Source organism: Marmota flaviventris, chromosome 7 (genome assembly GCF_047511675.1).
Source record: "Marmota flaviventris isolate mMarFla1 chromosome 7, mMarFla1.hap1, whole genome shotgun sequence".
NCBI classification, from domain to species: domain Eukaryota; kingdom Metazoa; phylum Chordata; class Mammalia; order Rodentia; family Sciuridae; genus Marmota; species Marmota flaviventris.
Genome location: NC_092504.1, coordinates 108,886,394 through 108,909,335, shown reverse-complemented (window position 1 = coordinate 108,909,335; position 22,942 = coordinate 108,886,394). Strand labels below are relative to the sequence as shown.

The window sequence follows — 22,942 nt, the reverse complement described above, 5'->3', positions numbered from 1 at the left end:
TTGAGTTCTATAGTTTCTTTGTAAATCTTTTGTTTGGAAGATCTATCCAGTGGTGAAAGAGGTGTGTAAAAGTCACCCAGAATTATTGTGTTGTGGTCTATTTGACTCTTGAACTTGAGAAGAGTTTGTTTTATGAACATAGATATCCCATTGTTTGGGGCATATATTTTTATAATTGTTATGTCTTATTGTTGTATTCTTGTCTTGATCAGTATAAAATGTCCTCCTTTGTCCCTTTTGATTAACTTTATCTTAAAGTTAACTTTATTTGGTAGGAGAATGAAAACCCCTGCTTGCTTCCATAGTCCATGTGAGTGGTATGATTTTTCCCAACATTTCACCTTCAGTCTTGAATGGCTTTTCCTATGAGATGAGTCTCCTGGAGGCAGCATATTGTTCAATCTTTTTTTTTTTTTTTTTTTAACCCACTCTGCTAGACTATGTCTTTTGATTGGTGAGTTTAGGCCATTAACATTCAGGGTTATTATTGAGACATTATTTGTATTCCCAGCCATTTTTGTTTATCTTTGATATTTGACGTGACAAGGTTTCTCCTCTGATTAGATTTTCCTTTAGTGTAATACCTCCCTCTGCTGATTTTCATTGTTGTTCATTTCCTCTTCATAGAATATTTTGCCAAGGACATTTTGTAGTGCAGATTTTCTAGCTACAAATTCTTTTAACTTTTGTTTTTATTTCATCATCAAATCTAAAGCATATTTTGCTGGATATAAGATTCTTGGTTAGCATCCATTTTCTTTCAGAGTTTGATATATGTTGTCCCAGGATCTACTAGCTTTCAGGGTCTGGGTTGAAACATCTGCACATAACCTAATTGATTCTCCCTATATGTAATCTGATTTCTTTCTCTCATGGCTTTTAATATTCTCTCCTTATTCTGTATGTTAGGCATTTTCATTATAATGTGCCTTGGTATGTATTTGTTGTGATTTTGTACATTTGGTGTCCTGTTAGCCTATTGGTTTTGGTTTTCCAATTTATTGTTCATGTTTAGAAAATTTTCTAGTATTATTTTATTGAATAGATTGTTCCTTCCTTTGGTTTGTAACTCTATCCTTCCTCTATTCCAATTATTCTTAAATTTGGTCTTTTTATGCTATCTCATATTCTTGAATTTCTGCTCATGGTTTCTTATCATTTTTCACTGTGTGGTCTACATTCTTTTCAGGATTATATATTTTGTCTTCATTTTCTGAGGTCCTGTCTTGCAAGTAGTCTAATCTGTTGGTGATGCTTTCTATTGGCTTTTAATTTGCTTTCTTGTTTCTTTCATTTCAAGGATTTCTGCTTGGTTTTTATTTAGAATCTCTATATCCCTATTGTTGCTTCCTGTATTTGCTTATGTAGCTCTTTTTATAAAATGATCTTTTGTTACCTTTATTTGTTCTCTTATATCATCCTTTAATTCACAGAATATTTTAATTATGTACATCCTGAACTCTTTTTCTGTCATTTCATCTGCTGTGCTGGCCATGGATTCTAATAATGTGGTATCTTGATTCATTTGGGGCACTTTCTTCACTTGTCTTTTTATGTTGCTCAGGTGTCTTCCTTTCTATCTCTGTGGATCCAAGACATTACTGTTTTTAACCTACAGGTTTATAGTCCCCTGTAGAGTTCCAATACTTCACCTGCTATCTGGGTTCCAAACTGGTAGTTGCTCTGACTAAAGGTGGTAATGGAGGTAATCCAAGATGGAGGCAGGTGCTTTCAGCAATGGAGTGTCAGGTTAGGTTGGGGAGCCAGGTGATGGCTTTGTGTGATATATTCAGATATGAGCTCTGTGGCATTCAGTGTTGTGGCTGTCAGCTTTCTTCAGAGTTTGTGATATCCCCAGGTGCATCCAGGCTACCTCAAGTAGGAGACTATGGCAGTAGCTGCTGAGGCTCAAGATGAAGGCTACTGAGGGATCCCATGTTAGTAGATGGGGGTCCACAGGGTGTGGAAGCTTGAGTTCCTGTGTGGGGGTAGCAACTGAGTGTCCTTCATTGGGGGGGCTTCTGGGGATTCTGTGCCATTTCTTATGCTGGTGGTCCTGCTGAGGTACTGGGGAGATCTGTGGGTATGAGTAGTGAGTTGGGAGTTCTTTTCTAACACTGAGGCCCAAGGCCCTGTGCAGCATGGTGGCTGTAATTCCTATTCCCACTAGTTGAACCCAGGTTACGGAGTGGCACAGAATGCTGCCTCCCTCTGGCCTGCCATCTTGGATCCCCTTCCTACTTTATTTTATGGGTCTTCCATTATTTCCCAAGCACCAAACCAAAGTCCAAAAAGAAAGCTACAGATAAATATTTTTATGTGAAAATACATGGAAGAATCTTCAACAAGTTATTAGAAAATCAATAAAAAAATATAAAAATAATTACACACTTTAAGAAAATGGTATTTCTTCCAGATTATAAAGCTGGATGAGCATTCAAGAGTCAACAATGTAATTCATTATATCAACAGTCTCAGGAAGAAAAATTTCATAATAATATAAGTGGATATATCAAAAGCATTTGAAAAAATTCAGCATTGATTTGTGATAGAAATTCTAAATAAACTACAAGTATGGCAAAGATGTTCCTTCTCACCAGTTCTTGTCAACACTGTACTAAATTCCTAGTTAATGCAGTAAGATAAAATAAGAAAATTAAAGTTACACATATTGGGAAGAAAAAAGTAAAATTTTCTTTGTTCAAATGTCAGGATGTTATATGTAGAAAATCTTAAAGAATTAACAAAAATTCTATAACTAATAAGTAATTATAGTAAATTTATAATAAACAAAAGTTTATTGCTTTCATAGATACCAGAGATTTTGATAAGTAAAATTGAGATTGAAAAAATCCAATTTAAATTATCATCTCTTTTTAAAATGAAATACCGAGCTACAAATATATTAAAATGTACATAAAATATATGTATGAAGAAAGCCAAAGAAAGCTAATGCATGAAATCAAAGAAGAATCAATGAAAGAGAACTATTTCATCTTTGTAGGAAGGAATTCAATGTTGTCGAGATGTCAGTTCTTCTCAACTTGATCTATAGAGTAAATGTAATCCCAATTAAAATTCTAGCCAGTAATTTTGTGGATATCAAAAAACTAAGTCTACAGTTCAAATGAAGAGGCAAAAAACCCAGAAGAGACACTAAGATATTGAAGGAGAAGAACAAAGTTGGATTAAACCCAATTTCAAGTCATATTATATAGTTATAGTAATTAAGACAATGTAGTACTGGTGAAAAAAATAGGCTAACAGATCAATAAACAGAATAGAAAGCCTAGAAATAAACTCTCCTAAATATATTTGACTGATCTTTGAAAAGACACATAGGCAATAGCCATACCATGGCACAAATTAATCTGTTCAACAAATGATGCTGGAAAACTGGACATCTATATGATTTTTTAAAAAGAACAAAAGAAAGAAGGAAAAGAAAATTGACAGACTTTGGATTCTTCAGAAAAGTGACTCAGAATGTATAATTGTTATGGTTTCCATGTGAGGTGTCACCCAAAACTCACTTGTTGACAACACAAGAAGGTTTAGAGGAGAAATGATTGGATTCTGAGATTCTTAACCCAATCAGTGAATTAATCCCATGATAGGCATTAACTGAGTGGTAACTGAAGTGGTAGGGTATGGCAGGAGGAGGTGGGAATTAGGGCATAGTTTTGGTGTAAATATTTGTATTTGGCAAGTGGAGACTCACTCTTTTTTCTGATTACCGTGTGAGTTGCTTCCCTCTGCCACATTTTCTGCCATGATATTCTGCCTCATCTCAAAGCCCAAGGAATGGAGCCAGCATTCTATCGACTAAGACCTCTGAAACCTTGAGCATTCAAATAAACTTTTTCTCCTCTACAATTGTTATGGTCAGTTTCTTTATTTGCAGCAGTGAAAAAAAAAAACTGACTAAAACATTCATATATCTAAATGTGAAAAGCAAAATTATGAAAACTCTAGAATACAACATATGAGAAATCCTACATGACATTGGGTATGGTGAAGACTTTTTAATATACAATATCAAAATCACAATTTATGAACTTTGTTAACATTAAAAAGTTCTGCTCTGCAAAACTTAATATCAAGAGAATGAGAAGACAAATCATAGATTGTGAGAGAATATGAAAAAAAAATCTGATAGAACACTGCATTTAAAGAACTCTTAAAAAGGTCAAAAATTGGGGGAAAAACACTTAGTTAATATATATGACCCAAAATCATATATACCTCCCCAAAGACATATATGTTGCAAATAACCATATAAATATATACTACATACCATATGTCATCAGAGAAATTCATAAAACTACTATGAGATACAGTTAAACATCTATTACAATCGTCAAAATTCACAACTCTGACCAAACCAGGCAGTAATATGGAGCAAGAGAAACTCTCATCCACTACTGATACAAAAACAAAATGATATGGCTATTTCAGAAGACAGTGTGGTGTTTTTTTTTTTTTTTTTTTTTATCAAACTGAACACACTCTTACCATACTCTGTATCAATCATGTTACTTGATATTTTCCCAAATTAGTTGAAAGCACATATCCACACAAAAGGCATGCCTACTGATATCAGCCATATTAGTAATTATCAATACTTTAAAATAACCAAGATATCCTTTTGCAGTAAAATATGATGTATGCAAAAGGAATTCAGTAAACATAATCTTCCTAGCATATGGCTTTCATGGATTTCTTGTCTATGTATCACCTAAATGTGATTCGGAAAGCATTTTGCTTCCACATCATACCTTTCACATGAACTGAATTCTTTTCAAACACAAAATAAGTCCAAATTAAAGGTAGCTAAGAAAACATACCCAAGCTAATTTTAATTTAATTAAATAATAACTTCTTATTGCTATAAAACATGTTTTAGAATAGATTCATTCTTGAGAAATAAATCATGAAGTATGTGAACACGATATATAAATTAAAATATCTTCTAATTTTACCTTACTTACAGTACTCAATTCCTTGAAACTTGATACCTGAGACTTAATAAGTATTCAGTAAATGCAGAATACATTAAGAAAATGAGAAAAGTGATATAGTTTTGACTGGTGGATGACAAGAAAATCAATTTGCTCACAAGGTAACTTTGATATGAAGTTTTTAAATTGTTGTAGTAAACCAAAGCTCAGAAACACTTGTTTAATAAGTTTTATATTCTACAATATCAGGTTTTAAAAATATAACATATAATTAACCATAAAAGATGGCATAATGTTATGTAAATTGCCTAACTTTATCCCTGAAACCCATGTCCACAGTTAATACCATGTGCAAAATACACTTCAAAATATGATGTAGGAATCAGCAAGTAGTTAGCAAAATCCATTGGTTCTATTGTCATTTTTCTATCTCCCAAACTGGTCTCTCCTCTCTATTACTTCCTAGGACCTGTCTACATTTTTGAAGAAATCTTGTTTACTATATATCATACTTCACTGCTCAACACAGCTAATAGGGATTATAAAATTGTGGTTTGTTTCCTTTAAACAAGCCTTCAGTTATCACTGATATGTATAAACTGTGTTTTGCTGAGATGGTTCAAAAGCATGGCACACTGGCACCGGCTTCTAATCCCAGTGACTCAGGAGGTTAAGGCAGGATGCTTGTGAGTTCAAAGCCAGCCTCAGCAAATTAGTGAGACCCTGTCTTTAAATTAAAAAAAAAAAGAAAGAAAAGAAAAAAAAGGCTGAGGATATGGTTCAGTGGCTAAGTACCCCTGGGTTCAATCCCTGGTAGAAAAAATAAATAAACTTCTGTTTTTAAATTCTTCTCTTTAATAATTTGTAATATGTATCATCTGTATGACAAATTTTTCAAGAAGTGAAATTTCATAAAATGGACAGTATTATTTTAGGTTTTTTTTTCTCTGTGTGTGTGTGTGTGTGTGCATGTGTGTGGTCTGAGGATTGAACCCATGGCCTTAGTACATGCAAGTCAAGCACTCTCCTACTGAGCTATACCCCCAGTCCAAATTGGTTTTAATATCAAAACTAGATTGGATGTTATAAGTGATCCTTGATTAGTAAAACACACTGGGTTGTCTTAGTATTCGATACTACCTTATAGCATCTATTTATGCTGTGCTACACATATGTTTACTTGTTGTTTAACTAATGCGTAAATCAGCTTTTATTGATTGATAGAAATTAAACATTACATAGGTTCCAGAATATATCAGTAGTGATCTTATGAAATCTATTAGAAAAATTGTAATTGTTTTCAATATTTAAGGTATAACAATTCATCAAAAGTAGCTACCTTTTTTAACTATAAAATATCACATCAATGTTAATTAAAAATAATATTTATGAGAAAGTAATATTGCTTTTAAATTTATATTCCCACACTTTGATAAATTGATTAAATATATATTATTATAAATTCCATCAACTGTAAATATATTGTGTATGTTGCATTCAAGTAAGGTTTTTTTGTTTAATCATGAGTCATACCTGAGTTAGTTCATTAATATCTACAAGTCCGTTACTGTCTGCATCAAAATATTTAAACATTTGATCCACCAACAGCTTCTTCCGAGATATGTCATCGCCATTAGGATTTTCATTTTCTTGGGTAATATATTTTTTATTTTGTAAATCTAAAAGCATGCTTTTCATTGTGCTGTATTCGGTGCTCTTGCAGTTATCTCCTGTAACAAAAGAACTAAGTTACTTAAAAAGCAATATTATTGAAAAGAAATCATTTACTTTGTTAATATTTAGAAACTGATTAATACAGATAATGTATGAAGTACCTAATATTTGCTTTTCAGTTTTGCATAATTTACAACATGGACAAATAAAAAGGAAGGGGCTGTTTCCAAGGTAGGACAGAGAACTTTGATTTCTGTTAGACCTAATAATAACATGTTTACTGAGGTTTCTCATTAATTCTTTGAAGGACATAGAAAAAACATGATAGCTTCAACTGGCTCCACATTTTAAATCCATTTTCTCAGTTTTAATCCTCATCATACATCTCTATATCGATCATTTTACAGATGCAGAAATGAAGGTTAGGCTATACTTGATATTGCGCTTAAACTCATTTATATATGACTTCAGATTATTATTATACTATCATATAATTTTTCTTCCAAAATTTTATGTATTGCTTTTCATTTCTGTCCTTTTAGAGTATATGGTGCATAACATTATATATATTTGCATGTCATGTGAAGTTTTATGACCTTGAAAATCTTATTTCTCAACTGAAATATAAGCTATTGAAGTAACAGCACATTACAGATTTTCAGTACCTCAGTGTAAAACCATCACAATACTGGAAGCATCATGATTAATGAAAATAATTGTTTGGCTTAAAGTCTCTCAAAAGATAAATCAAAACAATGGAAAAACACAAATAAAACTGCTACAAATGTTCTAGCATCATCAGATAATTATTTTACAAAGGATTTTACTTATAATGGCCTCTAACAATGGTCTTTATAAATAGTGTATGGAAATCATAGTGCTGTTAGCAAGTATGATATAAATTATATTATATAAAATATGGCACATAATATAATTTGCAAATGAAACAGGTATTATATTAGCTTAGAATTTTGAGCAACATATTCTTAGGAGAAAAAAAAACTAGCTTTATAATTGTGGTTGATTTTGACAATTAGGGTTTGACAGCATCTACAATTTTAAAGGAAGATTTCTAAAGATGCTTAAATATATGTCAGAGAAGCCTGGGGTTGAAAAACAGTATTCAAAGTTTCATTCTCTTTCAAGACAAGATGGAAAACAATCTATTCTAGAGAAATGAGAGACTATCTTCTTTTTCAGACAGTGAAATGACTACTGTTGTTCAGCAATTTTAGTGTTTAGCAATCCTGTCAAGAAGTTCCTTTTTACAACAAAGTGTAAACTTGGTGCTAAAGATTAAATCAATTTTACATTATTTTGTTCTCACTGCAGAATAATAATAAGAATATGTTTTCATAATAGCAAAGAACTCGCTGACAAAAGAGAGAAGTAATCAAATCCGGAGTCATAGCTAGCAATTTTGGTGTCTGGGGAAGGATCACAAATAGAGTCTTAAAATAAATGTATTTGTGCTTATAAATGCGCACACAAATGCATCAGGAAGGAGAGAGATATATGGTGAAAGAAAGGGGGAAGGAATAGTAGACCATTCCAAAAGTCCTGTCTTGGATTTCTGTATGTAACTCTGGATCTATATCTCCTTGATAACTCTTGCATTTCAGAGAGCAGAGGATGGTGGGATGAGGGGACTGGCTTGAGGCTACAGGAATTGGGGACACCAGAATATCTGTGGGAAGCAGATGTGAAACAGGATTTAAGCATTGAAGACATTTTAACTAATATTTAAGGTTGAAAGAGGGAATAGAATTTGGGTTGTCATATTATAATTTTCATGTAATCAAATGAATGGGATCATCATATTCACACTAATGTTTCTATTCTCCAAATTGTTGTGAATTCCTTTTAAATTCCAGGCATTGGGGTGGTACCTGGAAATCCAAAGGAAATAATAATACAAACTAGTGTTTACAACATTTATAGTCCATGGAAATATACAATAAACATTTATTAAATTATGAAAACCTTTGTAAAATACATAAATTTAATATAAATTGCCACAAATTCCTTTTAATACTAAATAGGTGTATCTGTTATTAATAATAGGTCACATGTAATGAGGACTTTATATGCACCAGAACATATATATATATATATATATATATATATATATATATATATATAAAGTTTATATATAATAAGTGCGCATACCTTTTATAGATGAAGAACAAAGACACAGTAATATATTCAAGGTTACAGAGTTGGAATGGGTCAGAATGATTGATTTTTGACATCACAAGGATTTATTCACAGGATTATGTATAAGCAGATGAAATGAAATGAACAGATGAAATGAAGAGGATCAAAGCATCTTTTACTCCAGGGCATCGGTCTAGGGGTATGAATCTCGGGCAGAATGATTTTTAAGCACAAATCATCTTCTGTACCCTCTAACTTTATTTACTCTGATCCCAAGAACTGAGTTTGACATGGCCATTCAATAGTGAAATATCAATTTTTACATGGATTCAATGAATTTATTGAAGGATTATTTATAAAGTGATAGAATGAATATAATAATAAACTCCAGCAATATACCTGTTTATACTACAGGTAGATAAAGTAGAATCCACAAAGAGTAAAAAAAAAAAAAAGAGTACATGAGAGGTACTAAGTAAATTATGAGGAAGTACTGAGGGGGAGTGAATTCAAGAAAACCTTTCAAGAAAGAGATTATAACTAATGCCTACTGTTTCAGAGTGAAAACAGGGGAAAAAGTAAAGTATGTCCTTTGTATTCTTTATATTGGAGACTTTAATTGGAGTCTTTAATAGGTGACTTTAACGATTTAAAGTGAATAAATTAAGCATATTTCACATTACAATGGGTTAAAGACTAAACACAAAGTGAGGAATTAAAATATTAAGCATAACACTTTAAATAATTTAATAAGTGTTTAATCACATAAACACTTTAACAATGATTGATGGGAAAACAAAAGAACTAGTGCAGTTGAAGAATAGATATTTCAACATTAAGGCTCCTATCCTGAATAACTCCAATCAGTTAGGTAAGCAGATTTTGTTTATTTGGTTGAGTTGGCAGCATGCTTTTTCCAAAACCTAATCAACTACCCTTGTTGGATTGGCAGGGTTGGGGAAAAATGTTTTCCTGGATTCATTTCCTTACTAGAGACCAGTAAGAAATTCTCTCTGCTATTCCTGTCCTTGACGTGGAGAATATTCTGGTAAACAAGACAAAGTTCCTATTTTTTTTTTTTTTTTTGATCTGTACATCTTCTTACTTCCTGTGGATGCAGTGACACTGGGAATGTGCTGATTCGTGACTGAGAGTCATTCAAAGGGCAGTTAGAATTCATTTGGCTTTGCGGAGCCTGGAAGGATGTAGAATCACTGACACACAAATGGCTGCACCTGTGTTGCTGGCAGTGCCTCTCCAAGTCTCTACAGAACTGTGGATAATTACATTTTACATATCTGATAGTGCAACCATCAGTTCTGCGTACATGATAAGTGCTAAAAATTATAGATTATATCAATTATACTTAGTATAATAGGTTTTTGCAAAGGCTGTGATTTGTTCTTATCTCTTTGAAATTAAATTGTATCCTTCCCTGCCATCCTCCAGTAAAAAGTACCAATTCCTTTTAAAACAAAATATTTAATCAAAAGCATTAATATAATTTTTCTCTTTTAAACATTTATTGTCATACTTTGATTGCAATATAAGCTGAAATCTAAGAAAACTAAAAAAACAAAAGTGAAATGCTTTTAATTTGGGTGTCAATTTTATTCATACATCAATATTGGAGCATTCTGCTGTCATATATAACAAATTAGAATAAATTTTTAAAAAGTATATTGGAGCTATTTTTCTTCAAACTAATTAACAATTGCTAACAGAACACATTAAAAAATATTTTAGATAAATATTTGATGTTTGTAGCAAATTTATATTTGTGGTATATGTAGAATATATCACAATTTTAGTTGATTGATTTAATATTCATATATGAATAAGATTCAATATGGAAAATTATAATGTTTATTTAAATATAATTAATAAATTATGCACATAAAGGAAATAAAATTATCTTGACTGAAAATAAGCGGAACAGAATTAAAAACAGAACTTTACCAGCCACTCATATTTTTACTGTGTCCATAATTTTGCCTCATCCAGAAGGTCATATAGTTAGAATCAGGCAGTATGTAGCTATTTTAGATTGACTTTTTTTTTTTTACTTAACAGTATGCATTTAAGTCTCCATTATGGTTTCAGAGCTTGATAATTGATTTATTTTTAGTGCTAAATAATATTCCATTCTATGGATGTATTACAGTTAATCCATTCACATATTGAAGGGCACCTTGGTTGTTTCCAAGGTTTGGTGAATATGAATAAAGCTTCTATAAATATCTGTTTGCAGGTTTTTGTGTATGGACATAAGTTTTTAACTCACTTGGTAAATTCTAAGAATCATGATTGCTGGAACAAAGGTAACACAATGTTTATTTGTGTAAAAAACTGCCAAACTGTCTTCCAAATTGGCTATGTCACTTCACATTTCCACCACCAATGAATGACAGTTCCTATTGTTCAACATCCTTGCAAGGATAATATAGTCAATGTTTTATATTTTTATCATTTTTGTAGATGTGTAGTAGTCTGCGTTGTTTTAGAGTTAAATTTAAATTTCATAAATAATCATATATTTTACAAAAGACTTTGGTTTCTTTATTCTTCTCTCATTTTCTATTTAGAAAAAAATTGATTGTTTTGGAAAACTAAATTTAATACCACATTAAGCATTGTGAAATTGTTAAAGAAAAGTGACTAAAAATGCAATTAATTACACTGGCATGTTTACTGATAAATTTTGAAATTTAATCTTCTTGGAAGTAAGAGGGCAGTGTTATGAGTTGAAAATCCATTCTGCAAACATTTTGGTACTTAGGATATAAATTGAAAATTACAAACCACACTGCCACTGACAACTGTCTTCAAATCTATCCAAGCAATAACAAAAAAAAAAAAAAAGGTCTGATTTTGTATTTTGGTAGATGTAATTAAGTAGTAGAATTTCAGTATAGGTGTTCTGTTATCCAGGTCATTTTGCTCTCTTAACCCTAAGAGAACATTAATTAAAGTGTTTTTTAGTGTTCTTATTACATTCATCAAGTGCGACATGCTCTGGAGCAAGTGGGCTGCTCAGCTGTCACTTCCTTTCCTCCTCCCCACCCACCATCCTCACAAACACAAAAACATGAATTAAAGTTGCAAGGATTTCTGACACAAAACAGCAAAATAGAGCACAACACAAAGTTTTTTCTTGAGAGAGAAAGAATTTTTTAATATTTATTTTATTTTTTTAGTTTTCAGTGGACACAACATCTTTATTTTATTTTTATGTGGTGCTGAGGATCAAACCCAGCACCCCACGCATGCCAGGCGAGCGAGCTACTGCTTGAGACACATCCCCAGCCCAACACAAAGTTTAAATTAATAATCTGGAATGCTTGAGAAACTAAATGAAAAATATACACATATTTTATTCCAACCAACTACAGCATTTTAATATTAACTAAAATAACTGGTGAGATGTATTGCTTTAATGGTCTGCAAATTTAATAGTTTTAAAAATCATTATCCTTACAGTAAAAACCATACAAACAGATATGCCTTCAATAGAATATATGAAAATCAGAGCTGTTAAATAGGTCATAAATTAAGTTTTCTTCTAATTAATCATTTTTCCTTGTAATAACCTCCTATGTATAAATACCTTGTACAGAAAATGCAAGGACTTCCATATATATAAAATCCTACAATTGCTTTTAGAAGTATGAGTTCATTCAGTCTTGTATATTATACCATATAGATCTTATTGTTTTCATTATAGCATCCTGTGCTTTATAGAGTTTGTTCATTTTTATTTATATTTCCTTGGATTTTTGTTTCTGCTGGAAGTAAAGATATATAAAATAACTTTATTTTTTAGGAATTTTTCAAAAATCATTTTAAAAATTAACCAGACTACAAATAAGTAAATCTATCACTGTATTAAATATGGCCAAACTAAAACTCATGTGATTCTACTAAGAACAGTTCCCTTAGTACTTCCAAATAGTACATAATTTCATTTATTGTGTCACATCATATAATGTACCTTTCAAATAAAATATTGGTTTATATCTATGCTACACAAGATATGCTCTGCACACCTATGGAAAAAAAATCAGCTTTTAACCTACTTTTCAGGCAATATTTATACTGTGATTCTGTGTGCTAACACCATCCTAAGTATTTTATATATGGTGACTCATTTGTTTTCTATAAAGAACCTAAGAAGTAAATGTAATTACCACACATATCTCAGAAATTAACTCAGAAGTTTCTCACAAAGTATCTCTAACTTATAAGAGAAATCTATTTGTCTCATGAGAAGACACTATCATAATTTTTCTTTCTTCTAGATTATTCCACAAACATCTGTAGAATGTTTCCCAGAACTTAAAGTGTCCTGAAAACTTGCTGCATTCGTGAAACCTGGTATGTGTTCTGAACAATAAATAATATTTTCTCTCTTCTTTATTTGGACAGAAAGCTCTTTTGGTTGACATGATTTTTAATGTCTCCAATAGTTTTTGAGACAACTGCATAACAGCAAAAATAATGTCTCACCAATATTGTCTAAATAGAATGATTTTTGTATGTAACTAACAACATAATTTTAAAATTGTAAATCAAGTGGTGACTCAGTTACAAAGCAGACTTGGTAAACCACCATTATAAAGAAAAATTGTAATGCAGATACATGAAACTATGTCTATGCCATTAGACATAGACATGTGGTCTGGAACTAACCCCAACATGTGCTTTTACATGAATGTACTACTCTTACTTAAGTGTGAAGTTTAATGCTAATTTTACATACAGTGGAGGACTGAGATTAAGGTAAATTTTCTTACTGACATTCTTCCATGATCTCTAGGTCATTTGGCTAGTTTGGGGTTAAAAGTCCCCAGTTACATGCATAATTATGTCTTTTTCTGATTACTGAATACCTTAGTCAAGAGTTCATATATTTCTTATCACAAGAAATATGCAAAAGTGGCACTGTAAAAATAGAAAAAAAATATTCTGTGTATTCTACCTCTATATTCTGTGCATAGCCATCCTATTTGCCAAACAAACAAAAGAGATGATAGAGTTAAAAAACATGCACTGACCCCTGTCATGATTACCCTACAGGATTTATCATCAAGAGAACTTCTTTTCAAAATAAATGTAATTTAGTCTAGATAACTTTAAGATTCAAATACCATCATATCATAAGAAATGTAATAACAACAATCTTTATAGCATTATTGTATTTTAACTAGATGCTTTAAAAGAGGTTCATTCTTGAAGTGGATTAATATATGTAAGAATTTATAGCTTGTTGGACTTGGGAAGATTTTGTGTGTAGGTAGGCAAAGTTGTCTTATCAGATCTTTTTATCTCAATACAATGATAACATGTAAACAAGTTATCTGAATACATGTAGTCTGCCAAAAAACATGTCATTATGGTAATTATAAGTACATGTAACCTGTGCTTATTTCTTTTAAGTACTACTGACCTTACTGATACAATGTCCTATAATGCTATCAGATTTCATATTTTAATTAGTCAAGGCTTGTGTGATAGCATTAATACTTCCTCACTGTCCTTCAGCCAACCAAATAAATACTGGTGATTCTACCCCATTGGCCCACCTCAGAAAAAGGATTACCTAGTTAAATGAGTCTTGGCTCTATTAGTTAAATAATTTAAATGTTCTAGGGAAAAATTTGTTCAGCTACACATGTATCTGCCAGTTTCTATTCTAAAATAATTCCTTGGAATATTTTCAAATAGTTTGATCTCTAGTTTTCTCTGAATTTCAAATATCGTTCATACATAAAATACTGCATATTAAGAATGTTTAGCTTGTTTAGTTGCATATAAACCATATGCCAGTATTTTTTAACCTATAATGTACTTTTTTTGAGATTGTAAATGCTAACTTCAATTCCTCAGAATTATACATTGCCATAGAAATAGGACACTACTTGACATTTTCTTTTACTCACATAGGGTAAATAAGAAATATCTATTTAATATATACTCTCTTATGAGTGTGTATCATATTTTAACAATACCTCATCATGACTTTGACCAAAGATATTTAGGAAGTAGAAAATGCAGAAGTTATCAACATGTGGGAGGTGAATAGTAAAAGATAGATTCATTCTTGAATGTTTTTACTTCAAGTGACTAAGTGACTGTGAAACCATTAATACAATAGTAGATAAATATGAAGAAATTGATAAATTATATCTTAAATTAGATAAATTTTCTGTCATTGTGGGATATCTTGGTAGAGTCCTTGCTAAGGGAACAAGAAACAGACCTAAAAAAGTTTGAATCTGTATAGTTCAGAAGAAAGAAAGGGCTTTATTAAATGGGACATGTGAGCCATTGGTGAGTGCATGATTATAAATGAGACTAATGAAGCATTTGTAGGGTGTGAAGTGAAGTTCATTATGCTCATATTGTGAACACAGACATTTATAAGGGATAATATTTCAGGCACTTTCTAAAAATGTGGTTGCTAAAATAGTGATTAGTTTGGTGGAAGAAGAAATGATTTTAGTTTAATTACACAAATTTATGTGCTAAAGTCAAATTTCTTGATCCAGGGAAAATAATATCTAACTGCTAAAAAGTAGTTGCAAGAATATGAGTAAGAATATGTTGTTTTTCTTTGAAATGCAAATGTTTTCTATGAAATCCAACTGACATTTTGATTGTCACCATGTATGGGATGTGTGTGTGTGTGTGTGTGTGTGTGTGCATGCACATGTTTGCATAGATCAAATCTGGTAGTTATATTAATCAAGATAATAACAGTGCATGTAGAGATCCACTTCTTTGATATAGTATTGACTTATGTTCAAAAGAAGACATTAGGGGTTACATTTTCAAAATAGATTCAAGATAACTTATATGAGGAAACATTTCTGTGTCATTAATGTGACTTTTTTCTTGTAAATTTTGCTGTAATCTAAAACTGTATGGATTATGAATATATTTACTTAAGAAAAAATCATTAAAATGTGTGAAATTTTTAAAGTTAATAGACACAAAATTCCTCATTTTCATATTACAAAAATAAAGAACAGAAGAGACTTAACGTTAGTAGTCCTTTTCATGTATGTTTTCAGATGAAAAGTCAGTCATTTTCATGAGTGAGTTTCAGAATTATTTACTAAGTACATTTTAAAACAATATTGAATTTCAAGTAACTATGGTAAGTGAAAAACCAATATTTTTCCTTTATAAATAAACTAAAAGTCTTATTTTTTCACTTTTTGTTTTAGTTGTTGTTCATAGACAATGGGAACAAAATCACTCTTACTTTGAAAGTGATACAAATTAATTTTCTGTGCCTAATTTTATGTATGTGCATATATATACTAATGCAAAAATATGATACTTATGTAAGATTTTATTTTTTAAAATTATATGTATTCCTTATTTGTCTTCATAATTAAAATAAATAATAGTATATATGTATGAGTACTAATTGCCATTTTATGTGGCACAAATGTGTTCAGGCCATATAGTTATCTCTAATATAGTTTGGTAAATAAGTCTGAAATAAGGAAAGAGATTACTAAGTGTTGCTAATGAAAATTTATTCATCATTTATAGCATGACTTAGTTTCTAGGTTATCTGATTCTAGCCTTTCACTGCCTTTGAGGTATTTTACTGCCCTATAAATTTTAGATAACTGATAGCAATGAACAATAATTCTTGTCTGTAGTTGTGCAAATAAATTCGGACTGGAAGAGATTCAATTAACTTCTCCGTTTTATGGAAAAAAAAGTTAGGTTTATCCTTATTTGTAAGTTTATTTCCATAATCATTAGCTCCATGTATATTTGTGACTATTTACTGTTTTTTGAACTAATTATAACATCTGCCCATTTCCCTCATAAATAGTTAATAAAATTTTAATGTGATCACTTTATATATCAATGGTAGTCATGACTTAACCTTTAAAAATTATCCTTTATCTCTCCAATTATATCATTCTTTCTTCTTAGCAAAGGGCAGAATCCTAATATAAATTCAACCTGTTTATGATTGTTTCAAGCATAAGTGATACCTATCATTTATGATATATAAGCACATGTTCATAAGCAAATTCATATGGATCAATTTTAATACATCTTCAGTCAGATTAACAAAAATGTAACAAGAAAAGGTATTCCAAAGAAAACAAATAGAATATATTTTAGTTTTAAATTTTTCTGTTCTTTAACATTATACAAAATAAGCTTTAAAAGATAGAACTCACTAACTTAATTAAAACTCTTCTGTATCAACAAATGTATTATTCACATACAGAGTAGTCTACATAGGTAGTTATTTTAGTATTTTTAGTTATTGCAACATGCTTTCAAGGGGAAAATACTATCACTTCTGGATTATGGTGGAAGAATTAAAAAGTAGGAATTTTCACAAGGCCATACAATAAACAAAAATATCAGTATGAGTTTTTAATTATTTCCTGCACATAAAAATTTTTGGTTGAATTCAAAAGACTTCACATCAGTATGCACTTTTAGTGGGGTAACTTAGACTTTACTGCACCTGCTTGTGAATTAAAAGGTACTCATCTGAAGTAATACAACAAAGCTTTTCAAGTAAGTTTGTGGAAAGAAGAAAGCATCCCTACCTTCTAGTGAATACAGTCCTACCCTAGCCTGCCTGACTGAACACATGAGGTACAGGCAGGATTTGGGCTCCACTTACTGCCTTGGCTGGGTGCCTTTGTGTAGTGTACAATGTGAGGGTAACCCTAAACTCATTGTTTTTATACTAAGCCAAAGGAATTCTATTTTTAATTTTAACAAGAACCTTTTGCATACGGATGCATATATTTTTATGCTATCATGTATATTTTGCTTTTCCATAATGTTTCATATCTAATGTAAATAAATCACCTAATAGTATTTAAAATAGTGATTAAAAAGTATTGTGTACATGCTGCTATAAAATAGCTATTAAAGAAAAAATATCTAATAGACAAGCAAACCAGAAATACTGGTTTAAATGAAATAGTGCCCTATTTAGTTAATATCTTACTCACATAAGAAGGTAGCATTTTTGTATTTTACATTTTTCTCATTCGTAGCATTTATTTTGTACTAACATTATGGAAATAGAAGTTCCTGATCCCACTGATGGCTTCCTTCTATTATCTGATCATTGCACCCCCCAAAAAAAGAACCAGACAGGATTTGGCTGGTACCCAATATTTGATTCAGGACCGGGTCCTCTGTACAAGTCATCTCTTTGAAAGTTTGCCAACCCAGAAAGTAAACTGCAAGATATGTAAGACATGATCTGCATTTCTACCTTATTTTAAGGACCCTTCAAATAATCTTCAAATGATCTTTTCCAGACCTAGCTCCAATGAAGTAAAGAATAATTTAGCACCTGATTTGTAAAAACATAAAGAGGGTCTGAAACATTCAAGGAAATAGGGGGATAAGAAAACTTTATCATAGAATAAAACAAAACAGAACAAAACAAACAAACAAAAGAGAATGGGGGAATAAGGAGAGTGGTAAAAAGCAAAGAAATAATTTTCACATTGAGAAATAGACTTGTTCATAAATACTATTTTTTTATTAGATGTGTTACAAAAAATAGAAAGAATTAGTAAATTCAAGTTATCTTGAATTGTTGATTTTCAAAAATTAATCTATAGCAGATTTTGCCAAACTTTTTTGTAAAGGTCTAGAGAGTAAATATTTTAGGATATCTGGCTTAATCAATCTGTTCCCTTTTCTCCATTCTGCTGCTATAGGACACAAATAGCCATAGGCAATACATGAATAAATGAACATGGTAGTATACCCATAAAATTTTACTTAAAAAAGCAGGCTGTGGGCCATATTTTGCTGACCCATAATCTTTAGAGCATTGATAAAGTATAGATACATATCAGTGTAAAACTCACTTACATTATTCCTGGGATATTAATGTACATCAATTTTTTTCTAGTTTGCCGAAATTTAAGTACAGAATTTTGAGAATGTGAGAAAAAATATAGAAAAGGATATATCCAACACTGAATTCAAAAGTACCAGTGTTCTGGTATTATCTTATCTTTAGACATCATTTAATATAGGTTATAATATATACATGGATATATATATATATATATATATATATATATATATATATATATATATATTATATTGAAATGTTAAATGAAGGTGTGAGAAGTTTACAAATTTTTGTAAATACAGGAGACACTTGTTTCAGAACAAAGGAGGGATGAAGCAACACAGATACCAAGGAAAGTGAGTGATTTTTCTCTTATGTCATAAAAAGTGAACTGGATGTAAATGATTTTTAAAATTGAGCTACCCTCTTAGTCAAATGAAGTCTTCTGAGGTGAATGCATTTTAGAAATGCAATCAGGATAAAATGGGTATTAAATCACTTGGTGTACATAATAAAGCTCTATCAGATACTTAGTGAGAATGCACAAGAAACTTAGATGAACAGGTTAATGCATACCTCAATGAGTATTACTAGCACAGCTTGAAGTTGCTTTCAAGACATGCCTGGTGAGAAAATAGGACTGTCAAAAACAGGCTCTTAAGGAGTGTGTCATGTGTTAGTCCCCCGTGGAGCTTTAAAACAAGGGGTACTTCCCTGTGATTGATCATGATTTAATTGATCTGTGGTAGGGCCTTGGCATCAGTATGTTTTCGAAGCACTGCTGGTGATTTATAGATGTAGGTGACCCAGAGTTTCAGTGTTTAAATAAGTTGATTAAGACCATATCCTTCTAAGAGAAAGAGCTTAGACTGGACATTAGTTCAGGTGCTAAATCTAGGCCCTGATCTCTAAATTATTTCTTAACTCACATGGTATATAATGTATCAGAAAACTCCTTGGGCAGACAAGGATTCCTATGATTTATATGTATTGTAGTAATTGAAAATCTAAATTGAATTAGAGGAGCTGAAGAAAAATGTAGTTTTATCAATGGATTGAATCCCAAGTTCCGTCCACTTTTAATGCCCTGCATAGGTACAAAGGCAGTGAGTGGTTTGTTAGAAATATAGGGGCGCTGCAAGGAATCAGGCACATGTTCAAAAATTATTTGGCAAGGCAAATTTTACTTCTGCAGAAGGGTATGCTACCAAACAACGTCCGGCAAGCAAGCTTGCACAGAATGAGTGTAACCAGCATTTTATTCCCTAAAGCACAAGGTCTCTTCCTCAGTTCCTCATTGGCTGAGTACTATGTGGTGTGCTGTCTACCCGAACATTGCTTCAATTTTACCTTTTCTATTCAATTATTTAAAGAAATATTCCTGTAGTTGTTCCCACCTCTCTTTGTTCTCCTTTAGCAGAAAAACTTTGGGGGGGGGTGCATGCATTCTGACATGTATGCAGCTTTTACTTCTTCGCCTAAATTACTATTTCTTTCTTTTTTTTCTTTCTTTTTTTTTCTTTTTTTTTTAGTTGTAGTTGGACACAATACCTTTATTTTATTTATTTATTTTTATATGGTGCTGAGGAATAAACCCAGGGCCTTGCACATGCTAGGAAAGCGTTCTATCACTGAGGCACAACCGCAGCCCCTAAGTTACTATTTCTTAACACAAAGATTTCTACTGGTAGCCTAATCCTATCCCCAAGCTGCTTATCAAGAGGCTGTTCAGGTACATGGGCTTTGTATCTGCCATATCCATAGGCTAAGGTGTTATTATATAACTTTCCTTTTTGCTCAATTTCCCCTTTGGCTATCGTTCCTACAACCCAATTTTACTTTTAATGATAAAATACTATATTCTGAAAAATGGATTACTGGACTTTTTATTTCTCACAGTTTCAACACATTTCAGCTCAGAAACAGAGGCCTTAATAGATTACAGATTTTTTTTTCTCTTTTAACTTCTAATAGGGCTTTGCCTGAATCACTTTCTCTCCCTCCCTCCATCCCTCCCTCCCTCTCGATCTTTCTCTCCCTCCCTCCCTTTCTCTTTCTCTCATTGTCTGGCTTTCTATATCACTGTATCTTTTTCATTTCACTTTGTTTTTGAATGTGTCCTTGTTGTCCCTTATGTTGGACAATGATAAGTTAATGGCAAGAATCATTTATGATTTATTTTTATATTATACACAGGTTCTTTAACTGGGTTTTGCACATGATAAGGTTTAATAAATAGTCATAAATGAAATACAGGATAAAGTCTACTTTATTATTCTCCCAACATACCCATCATCAATTTTTAATTATCTTGATAAATATGTTGATCAGCTTACTGAAGAAACTGAATCTAAACATCTGACATCTATTCAAATGCACATGCCTATAAATATTTTTATGTATACAATATATTTGATTTTTAAATGCTTATTTCAGTGCCTGGCACCTCTGTGCTTACTAGATATTTATTTAACGTACTAATAAATATTTTTATAAGAGAAAAAAAAATAGAAATGACTGAAAATTTCAGTAAGTGAGCATTTCAATTACCAGGGTTGCTAGATTCACAAAAAGAAAATGCAATTATTATAGTTAAACAACGAACAATTGTGTACTTCAAATATTTCCAAATACTGCATTGTATTTTACCTGACAAACTTAGTTATCATGTTTTCCAAAATGTTATTTAAGATTTTGCTACGTTTTCTATATGTGAAACCACTAAGGGATTTGGAGTCCAGAAAGGAATAGAAAGAGAGGCATAAGCAAGCTGAGCAATTCCTTCTGAGGAAAATTCTCCTGAGGATAAAGTAGATGAGATACAAGGAGATTTCCTTATATCCACTAGATCAGTATCCTTTTTTAAAGTATTGCATATATTTAGTGTGCAGAAAATGGTGTTTTGATGTATATGGACAGATTGATAAGTAGTTGCTATAGTCAAGCAAATTAACACACCCGTCATCTAACATATTAACCCTTTGTGGCAATAGCACCTAAAATCTATTCTTTTAGTTAAATTTCCCAACAGAATACAATCTTATCAACCTTAGTTTTCATATTACCCTTTAGAGCTTAAGACTTTCTCAACCTATTTAACTGCCACTTTGTATGCTTTGACCTGTATCTTACCATTCTTCTCTTTTCCCTCTGTCTGCTCTGCCCCGCTTCACCTCCATCCCTGGTAACTACTGATTCATTCTCTTTCTGTGTTTCTTGTTTGATTTTAGATCACACTTATAAGTGACATCTTGCAGGTTGTTTTCTTTCTGAGTGTGGCTTATTTCACTCAGCATAATGTCCTCTAGGTTCATCCATGTGGTGTTAAATCTCACTTTTAAGAATGTTGAATAGTAATCCCTTGTCCATCTCTATGACAGTTTACCCATTCATCCACTGACAGAAGTTTTGGTTGTTTCCATGTTTTGGCTATGGTGAATAATGCAGCTATACTCATGGGACTACAGAAATTTTTATGAGGAAGTGATTTTATCTCTTTTGGGTGTAAAGCCAGAAGGACTTCTGGGTCAAATGGTAATTTTATTTTTCATTTCTTTAGGAAACTCCATACTATTTCCAACAATGGCATCACCAATCTATATTCCTATCAATAATACACAAGGTTCCCTTTTGTCTTTTTACTCACACTTACCTCTTACCTTTTTAATTATAATAATCCTAAAAGATATAAGGTGATGATTTATCCTGGCTTTGATTTGCATTTTCCTAATGATTAGTGATGCTAATCAACTTTTAATATACCTTTGAACATTTTTGTGTCTTCTTTGAAGAAATGTCCATTTGTACTTTGTCAATTTTCAATCAAGTCAGTTGTTTTTCTGCTATTCAATAGTGTGAGTTCTTTACATATTCTGAGTATTAACTTTTATAAGACATTATTTGTAAGTATTTTTTTCTCATTCCATAGATTGCCTTCTCATTTTGTTGATTTTTGAGTACCATGCAGAACAATTTCAGTCCGATATATTCTCATTTATGTTTGCTTGTGTAGCCTGGGCTTTTTGTGTGATAGTAACATATTAGTAAGTGTTGACAATGTTTAAGAGTTTTTCCTCTATGTTTTGTTCTACAAGTTTTTGAATTCAGGTTTTACTTTTAGATCTTTGATTGTTTTTAGTTGAGTTTTGTGTACAGCGAAAGATACATGTACACTTTCAGTCTTTTGTGAGTGAAAATTCAAATTTCCCAGCAACATTTATTGAAGAGAAAGTTTTTCCCACTGTATACTATTGGTGATATTGTCAAAGATTAGTTG

General features: G+C 31.5%; 1 protein-coding gene across 3 annotated transcripts in view; it reads right to left on the bottom strand.

Annotated features, from left to right (window-relative positions):
- Nucleotides 1–22,942, bottom strand: part of Fstl5 (follistatin like 5) — a 721,807-nt gene that overhangs the window by 362,315 nt on the left and 336,550 nt on the right. For all 3 annotated transcript variants that reach the window (XM_071614852.1, XM_027926695.3, XM_071614853.1), the window contains exon 4: nucleotides 6,495–6,691. In XM_071614852.1, coding sequence (XP_071470953.1) covers nucleotides 6,495–6,691 — 197 coding nt within the window. The remainder of the gene's footprint in view (nucleotides 1–6,494; nucleotides 6,692–22,942) is intronic.